Source organism: Zasmidium cellare, assembly GCF_010093935.1.
Source record: "Zasmidium cellare ATCC 36951 unplaced genomic scaffold M409scaffold_111, whole genome shotgun sequence".
NCBI lineage: Eukaryota > Fungi > Ascomycota > Dothideomycetes > Mycosphaerellales > Mycosphaerellaceae > Zasmidium > Zasmidium cellare.
In genome coordinates, this window is record NW_022987055.1 from 1 (window position 1) to 8,345 (window position 8,345).

At 53.8% G+C, this 8,345-nt stretch overlaps 5 protein-coding genes across 5 annotated transcripts; 1 reads left to right on the plus strand and 4 right to left on the minus strand.

Moving 5' to 3' along the window:
• Positions 1-219: 219 nt before the first annotated feature.
• M409DRAFT_31134 (uncharacterized protein) lies at positions 220-743 on the minus strand (the record flags this gene model as incomplete). The annotated part of the gene is made up of 2 exons (XM_033810203.1): positions 220-363; positions 414-743. 2 exons carry the CDS (start codon positions 741-743, stop codon positions 220-222), a joined length of 474 nt encoding a protein of 157 aa, XP_033659221.1.
• A 483-nt stretch (positions 744-1,226) lies between these two features.
• On the minus strand, positions 1,227-1,980 carry M409DRAFT_71692 (uncharacterized protein; the record flags this gene model as incomplete). The annotated part of the gene is made up of 3 exons (XM_033819285.1): positions 1,227-1,659; positions 1,699-1,841; positions 1,900-1,980. 3 exons carry the CDS (start codon positions 1,978-1,980, stop codon positions 1,227-1,229), a joined length of 657 nt encoding a protein of 218 aa, XP_033659222.1.
• A 914-nt stretch (positions 1,981-2,894) lies between these two features.
• M409DRAFT_31136 (uncharacterized protein) lies at positions 2,895-3,817 on the minus strand (the record flags this gene model as incomplete). Its single annotated transcript, XM_033810204.1, has 4 exons — positions 2,895-3,053; positions 3,112-3,291; positions 3,342-3,623; positions 3,674-3,817. 4 exons carry the CDS (start codon positions 3,815-3,817, stop codon positions 2,895-2,897), a joined length of 765 nt encoding a protein of 254 aa, XP_033659223.1.
• Positions 3,818-4,419: 602 nt separating this feature from the next.
• On the minus strand, positions 4,420-5,794 carry M409DRAFT_61751 (uncharacterized protein; the record flags this gene model as incomplete). Its single annotated transcript, XM_033814867.1, has 2 exons — positions 4,420-5,543; positions 5,593-5,794. 2 exons carry the CDS (start codon positions 5,792-5,794, stop codon positions 4,420-4,422), a joined length of 1,326 nt encoding a protein of 441 aa, XP_033659224.1.
• A 178-nt stretch (positions 5,795-5,972) lies between these two features.
• M409DRAFT_61752 (uncharacterized protein) lies at positions 5,973-7,660 on the plus strand (the record flags this gene model as incomplete). Its single annotated transcript, XM_033814868.1, has 2 exons — positions 5,973-6,251; positions 6,671-7,660. 2 exons carry the CDS (start codon positions 5,973-5,975, stop codon positions 7,658-7,660), a joined length of 1,269 nt encoding a protein of 422 aa, XP_033659225.1.
• Positions 7,661-8,345: the final 685 nt, after the last annotated feature.

An 8,345-nucleotide genomic window follows, 5' to 3' on the forward strand; every position in this document is an offset into this window, starting at 1 on the left:
CCACCACCAGAACCACCACCAAGTACTCAGCCCACCAGTACCTCCAGCACCACAGAAATTGAATACTCATGTTAAAGACAACGACGGATAAGACTAATAATTCTTTATCAAGCAATGATTGAACGAAAAGTCTTCCCGTTGCAAATCTCGGCGAGCAGAAGCATCACCCAACATCATCTCGACATCTGTCAAAATCATTCTCCCCTCGCTCAAGTGGTCTCACGCCTTTTCGGTGACGTATTTGTTGTGCTCGACGTCTAGAAAACGGGCAAACTCGGCGTCCTTGTCGAAATAATCCACCATCTCCAAGGGTATGACTAGCTTCACGTATTCATCGACAATCATTCGGTAAGGCATCAATCCCTGCGAGCTGATGAGCGTTACGCCTCGCTGGTTTTATGTGATGGACGAACCTTTTCCCCTAACTTGGCTTTAAGCCGCATGAACATCTGCTTCTGAGAGGGATCCCTCCAGATGAATGTGACATCCTCAAGTTGATAGTGTAATAATTTCTGTGTATGTTCGTTGCATGCGCTGTCTAGCTTTTTGGCGATGTCGCCACCCTTGCCAAAGAGTGAAACCCATCCTTGAGAATACAGCGTTGCAACAACCTGTGGACAGTAGCGCTGTTTGTCATTGCAGTACTCGGATATAGCACTAAGACCAAGGTTGTAGGTGGCAGTTTGTAGTGTCGCGCAAGCATATCCTAGACGGTCGGTGTGCCATTGTTCCGCTTTCTCCATGTCAATGTGTGTTTGTAGAGGTGGTGGGGAACGTGGTAGACTGTCACGTACCGCTGCGTTTATATATTTCCGTCGGTCGCATTAGCCCCTTTCGAAGCTGCATGGTAAACGTCGATTGCCGGGAACGTAGGCCAAACGAGGGCAATTTGCTACATGTGGTATCCGAAAAGACGCTTCCGAAACCGTGAAACTGCTGACACAAGCGACTGTGAATGCACGCGGGTCTATTTGTTTTGTAGCGCGGGTGTTTACATGACACCTTCTGCAGTGGCCCCTTGTTGGAGTACTACGGTGCTGGTGGGGAAGTTTATTTCACTATCAATGACACTGCCCGGACTTGTTGTGACGGACGTTTAATGAAGACAAGAGTCTGCACGGGGTTACGAGGGTTTAGTGGTTTAGGGTTAACAGCGTAGATGAGACCGAATTGCATTCCGCGGGTCGGTCGGTAGTTTCTACCGTGCAAAGCGATGTTGATCGAATCTACAAGATGACGCAGTTGCACGGGCCTGCTCGCTCTCTCCGTTTGCCCAATGGATCGTATCGACTCTTCTCTTCTCGGTCAGAGGGCAGCTCATTGCCCTTCGTGGGAGGCGTAGTGTCGAACTTCGATGTCTTTTCGCTGGAGGATAAGGGGGCATCCAATCGCTGTTGCTGCAACTCGCGCACCACGTCGTGGAAAGCGCAGTCGACGTTGACGCCGGTCCTGGCGGATGCCTCCACAAATCCACAATTCAGCGACTTTGCGAGCGCCTCGCCTTCTTGTGTGGAAACTTGTCTTTCGATCACTCTATCGCACTTGTTGCCCACCAGTACGATTGGAATGGGAGTGGGCGATGCCGCCGCGTCAGCCTTCACTCTCTGTATCTGGCGGTGAAATTCTGGTATTCGTATGAACGACGAGCGTGAACATATGCTCTAAACGAGTATGTAGCCCTCGCGGGGTCCTATCCACCCATCCCACAGTGTCGCGGAAACTTTCTGTCCGGTTGTGTCGAGTACGTCGAGCATGCACGAGGTGCCATCGATATCGACTTGCGTCTTATATGACTCTTCAATCGTGGGGTCGTAGGTCTCGACGAAGTGCTTGAGGACCAACTGTGAGGCGCTTGTCAGCTGCAACGCCCTCTGTGGACTGGGCTACAGTTCACCATACCTGGAGCGTCAACGCCGTCTTGCCCACGCCACCATCGCCCAACACCACCATGCTGTACGACGTCATCTTGCCGTGAGACATGGTGGCGGGCAGTTGGTTGCACACGAAAGGGCCACGGCTTGGAGGCACGACCGCGCGAGAGAGCGCATCAGGCGACCAGTTCGTGCGTGCCCACAGTCACTGCGGTGGCATACGATAGCGCGAGCTGGGCCAATGTCGGGGGGATGTTGGCAGCGCTGCACGACAACGTCGGATGGCGGGAAAGATGCTGGCCTTGCTGCACCGTTGGATACCCGGGTGGATGGGAAGACGAAAGCTGTCGCGGCCAGCGAAGACCGACGGCCGATGTGATCGCAGGGGAGCAACGAGGAATGAGAAGTAGATATCCGTCGATGGCGGCTGAGTCCCATCAACGCTTGAGACGAAGCCTTGAACGCCGTGTGGCTGACTGATATCTCACGCCGCGCATTTACATGCATCGCCGTGTGCATTGGATCAAGCCATGCATGATCTGCACTCCGTCCCGATGATCACGCCGCGGCGAACGGAACGGATGGATCAAGTCCGTACTTCTGGTTTGGGAGGGCGATCCGTTCTCTCTTCGTAAAGCCGATCGAACGCCATGACATCCACGTCTCGCCAGGCTCCGGTGGCGGCGCTAAGGCCGCTGCTCAAATAGCGTCCCACTATGACAGGCGTGTCGCCGTCAGTTTTGTATCACAGCCGCAAACAAGTGGAGTCACGCTTAGCGCGGAATCTACAGCAGCTGATCATCCAGATCGGGAGACATCTAGAAGCGTGGAAAGAGGCTTTCCGTTGCGAACTCCGAACGGTCAAACATCAACTTTACTGTCGGTTATACACTCGTTCAACACTTGCTAGGCGCCTCCTGTACGATGCGAGAGGGATTGTTACCTTCGGCAGAAGCATCGCAACCCTGCTCCAATGTTCCGCTCGGAGCGGCGCTGCCTTTTCCATGGCCCCCGGTTGGACGACTATTTCGCCGCATGCATTTGCCCATTCGTCCGAAATCCTTCAATGTCCACGGTGAAGCCCCCACTGTAAGGCATACCGTCTGCACGTCCCTCCGAAGCCATGATTGTGGCTGGCGCCAGAGCAGAATTACCCATGCCGTTGTGACGGCCGTGCGAACACTGCGATCGTCAGTCATCGATCGAAGGTGCGCAAGACGATGACATACCACCATCCTACCGCCGCCAGGGTCACTCGGCGACGGTTCCATCTGTTACGTGGCTCGCCGTGTACGCTGATTCGCTCGTCTGGCTGGTGGTCTGGGTCCTGCATGGACTTCGTGAACATGAGACTGCAAGCCACCCCAGTGAAGTCCATTATCAACAGAAGTAGTGTAGCCAGGGCCCATCGGGGGTCGTTCTTCTGGGGTCAGTATTGGCCTCATTGTCGGAAGAGGCGTATTTTCATACCGGAAGCTCCAGTATTGCTGCACAACAGACCGGGGTTCCGATGAAAACCACAACTGCCGCGATCGTCGGGAAACGAAACATTATGCAGTACAACATCTTAGCAAGTGACCTTGGGCTAGGTATTATCGGCATGCTGGTAAAGACGTGCTCCCATCGTGCTGCACGGCTCACCGGAGCCAAGGCGACGACGATAGTACAGCTAGTTTGGCCGACCTGATCCAGTAGACTGGACGGGGCGAACTGCGATGCTGTTCCAACACCCAAGGCGAGCAATCCTGCGATCTGAGTTTGTCAGCATGGAATGTCGTACGGCCGCTGCAGTCTGACTATACCTGTGTGCTGAGCGACACCCAGAGGAATCTTTCCAATCCGTGAGTGCTCCGGTAATGGTTCAGGATGTCGAACATCGTAATGACCATGACGAGAGATCCTGCCGCATCCAATGACGCAGCGATGAGCATCGATACCAATGACATTGTGCTTGAGAAGGGAAAGGAATGGCGAACACGGAGCGGGCTCTGCAGCATTTTGTATTCCACATGCATGTTATATGTTGGATGGTGAGGTTGGTATTGAGTTCATCGGCTCGTATGCACGTGGGGTTCGTGGATGCCACTAGAGACGGGGGGAACGGATGGGATGTCCGTCACTCTAGCGATATATGGCGCAGACGTGTTGTCCGTCTCAAATGGGGTAGATCTTCATTCAATAACCAATCGAGACTTCCACACACGCCATCTTGTAGGCTACGTGAAGCGACATCCCACGTTTGGATGCTCAAGTGAGCAACGAATCGTGGGGGGTTCTTTTGTCATCTCCCGCGACAGCTTGGGTCGCTTTGGGGGTGATTGATATGCTAGAATGAAGCCGTCGTGCTCCAGTTAACTGTCTGTACGTGAGCTCAGTATCATCTCCTCCGGTAACAATAGACATGGACTGAAAGAACGGTTTGTTATTGCACATGTCGATGTATAATGATCTCTAAGAACTTGGCCGAAAAACGATGTCACGACGCCATCCCTCGTACCCCGTTGGTGGCCCTTCTGTGCAGGCATATACACTACCACCCTGCAGTAAGTCAGTGATTTCCCGTGGTCAGATGAAGCGGCTGCTCCGGAAGCCACTCCTCGCGTGGATGCTTCGTGTCCGCTTGATATGCGTATGTCATGCCTTCGTTCTCGTTCGCCAGCGTCGGGTTATACAAGCGTTGTTCCCACGCATTGACGTCCATAGTATGATCCATCGTATCATTGCCTGAGCCGTATGCACTGTACTGCGTAGTGTCCGCATTCTCGGCTGGTAGCAGACCACGCCAGCAGCCTTGTGCGATATCAGCCAGGAGAAGCCCGCATGGATCCTCCCAGTTGAAATGTACAGGGTGGAATGCTGGGGTGGATGGCATCATGGGCTGCCCGAGTTCTGGTAAGGCGTTCGTCTCATACATCGTCTCATTAAAGTCTCCCGGCCTCAGCGACCCGCCGTATGCTTGTTGCGGGTTGATGTTGGCATCATACAAAGGGCGCAAGGTTCTCGCATATCCGGTGACCGCCGTTCGGGGTGGCCCAGAGTGCAACATGGATAGACGGTCCTCACTTGGCTTGTCGAGGCTTTCGGATGCACCGATAATCGAGGGTTCAGTCGAGCGATGGGGTGTACCAAGGGCAGGTTGAAGATGGTAGTGATTGTCTGTCTGAGTCGCACGAGCCACGGACGTCCTGGCGGACGAAACATCCTGGGTTCGCTCTGGTTTGCCACCGACCAAGTTTTCATCCGTGTGGTGAATTTGCATCGTCGGAGGTAGCGCGGAGTGTTTTGCCGTCTTTGAGGACCTGTCTGCGCGACGGCGATCATACCCGGGACGACATAGCTTTCGTCCCTTCTTGCAACGTACACAGCCGCCGTCTCCCTCCCATGTGCATTTGCTTCGGATCGCTCGACAGTTTTCGCACGCTGGCTTTTTACGTGATCTTGACAGAGGGCCGGTTGGGTCGACTGGAGTCTGAAGCGCTGTTGAACGAACGAGATCATTCTGCGGACCAGGCGATCCAAGCGAGGACGCTAGAGTCGAATACACTTTCGAAAGCTTCTTCCACTCCTTATCCGGCATCTTGCCTTCCAAAACAAGCGTCGACTTTTGTAGCTTATTAACACCATCCAGTGAACGATGTTGGTTGATGATACGCTCGCCCAGTTCCGTAAGGCCTAAACTATGATCAGAGCGGCTTCGATGTTGTGGCCAACTGTTGCTCACCCTCTTTGGTCATGGAACCGATTCCGACACACGTGTCCTTGTTCCATTTGGGAAGGACCTTTCTCAACGTATCACGGTTCAAAGTTGCCAACACCTGGTATCTTTCGTCTGGTTCCCCCATGGTCTGGCTCGGTGTCCCGGACGTAGTAGATATTGATTGGCCATTGTCCGAGTATCCTGGAAGCGATTTTAGGGTCTCCATGACAGGCACAAGGTCCCTCGAGAGTGAGTGATGATGATAAAGGAGGATAGAAGGCAGCAGCAATTGAATTTCAATGAGCACAACGCTTTATCTATAGAAGTTTGTAAGTTGGGGAGGAGGCTCGGGTAGGCGCACAATGACAGCGTCACACCGCAAATTCGCCGCATGCACATGAACCATGAGTGGTAGTTGGCCGACCGGTGAACGTGTGGCCCGAGCTCGAACATTCTCGTTGGACGATGAAGGATGGAGTGAGAAGGACCAACCCCTTGAGACATGGACTGGTTCACGAGCGATCGGCACCTCGAAATACCCCAAGCTAGATCCCCAGCCGAGACTGATTCGAACACCACGCATGGCTAGCGTTGTATTGGGACCGATGCGAACGGCATGGTCCTGGGATGAGAGATGGCAGACATGGACCCCGTTCCTTCACTTCAATCATGTTTGCTGTGAGGTCAGCTTTAAGTTTGCCGGCTCGCATGCACGTGTGATTCACGACCGCACCAAACCAGATTCAACCGTCGTGGATATCCAATCGATTTAGCGCGCGCATACGGGCGAGGTCCTAGCGGTTCCACGAACCAAGCCTTCCGCTTCCCCTTGCATCACGAGCGGGGACCAGCCACGCGGAACTGCATCCCACGTTTGAATGCTCAAGTGAGCAACGAAACGTGGGGGGCGGGGGTCTTGTCATCTCCGGCGAGAGCTCGCCTCTCTTCTGTGCCTTCTCCACAAACATGGAAATTGACAACCTTACTGATGAATTGAAGCGGGTCATCGACCGTTTGAGTCGCGTCTCTGACGAAGACTTGAATAACAAGGCAAGATACGGAGCAGCACATGTGTCTAGAGGCTAATTGATGAAATCACCAGAAACTCCAAACGGAAGTGCACCGTTTCGCAGGTTTCGTCCGAAAACGCAAGAGGACTCAATCTGCGTCGAGGGCACGCAGCACTCGTGCACGGAGGCCGTGTACTGAAAGACTCGAATCATTCTCAAGCAACCCGCGTTCTAGATTTGTGGCACTGGTCAATCGGGTTCGAGATGCTCATTGGTACCAGCCAGATGATTACGCCGACCTCTGGGAAGTGGTCAAGGACCCTATCGAGCGATGCGAGTCACGCAACCCTCTAGCAGCCGCTTGCCGTGCATTACAGAGGTCGACGAACAAGGCGTGTTACAAGCACAGGATCTTCCAGGTCATCGTTGCGAGCGCGTTCGACGCCGAAGCAGCAGGCAAATTGGACTTTCGGCGCCACTTGGGTGAGTTTTGCGAGGAACACAAGCTGGAAAAGGGGGCCATGCTACGGGCACGAGAAACCGGCAAATGTTATCTGAAGATTATGGACGTCTGCGGGATCGGTTCAATCCTTGTAGTGCCCCCAGAGACGGATCTTGGCAATCGTGTCCGGGCTAGAGCCTGTTCTGCCTTGGGTACTTGTCTGAAGGGGGTTAAAGGCTTCAGCCGCCACGCCATTCTGCTAGAAGACACAGCGAGACGAGCACTGGAGACGGCCTTGACGGAGTTCCCTCACAACGGGCCTCTGCGACGCATACTCGATAAGACCAAGACTGGGGGTCGTGCAGAAGTTCCCACGCCGTCGGAGGCAGACAAAGAAACGCCGTCGGAGGCAGACAGAAGGGTAGATTCAGTTCGAGTCTCACCGTCCCCGGGCCAAGACGAGCCCGCGCCGAACGACATACGGGATCGGGCGAATGCGGAGGATACATCGGGCTCTTCACCAGCTGAGACGGACTACGCGGGTGCATGGGCGAGCGTGATGTATTCTGGCATGGTCATGAATACTAGCGAGTTGGCTAATGAATGGGACGTCTATTTCTCCGACCGTACAAGCACGTGAAAACCAATGTACAAGCCTCTTTCCTTCGCCTTGTCGGCTAAGTCCGATTTCCCGTTCCCACAGTCCAACGTTCCGCGGTTTGACTGCCCAAGGGCGACCTTATCAGCGTGGCGATTGAGCATGGCCACGTACTCCCACCGGATCGTATATAGGGGGTTCGTTTTTTCGAAGTCCTGTCAAATATGTCAGCAGATATACGTCGGAGCCATCTTAGAGCGTCAGTCACCTTTCGACATTGATCCAATTCTTCCCGCAAGGTCTCAGTGAAGGATAGCTCCACGAAAGGTACTTGTTTATTTTCCAAAGCCGTCTTGTTTTCGGGATGCTCCTTCAGCTCAAGTAGCGCCTTGTCCGAGGGTTTGCACATGGGGATATCGTCGAAACTCCACGTAGAAGTGGCCATGATGCCACACTTCCCGAACTGGAGGCGCGCAATATTTCGGGTGGTGGTACTTCAGGTCGGTTATTTCAGGTCGGTTGGTCTGCTGGCGGTGCTTTCTCGCGCGACTTTCAACTCAGTCGAAATGTGCACGGCGATGAGTTCGCACACGTGGCAAACTTTCTCGCAGCGGGGCGCACCAGATTGACGTCATCCCCGCGCTGATCATCCGTGCCTTGCTGAAGTGATCTGGTCGGTTTTCAAACAGAGTACAAAAATGAATACAGTACTGCGCTACTGCTCTCA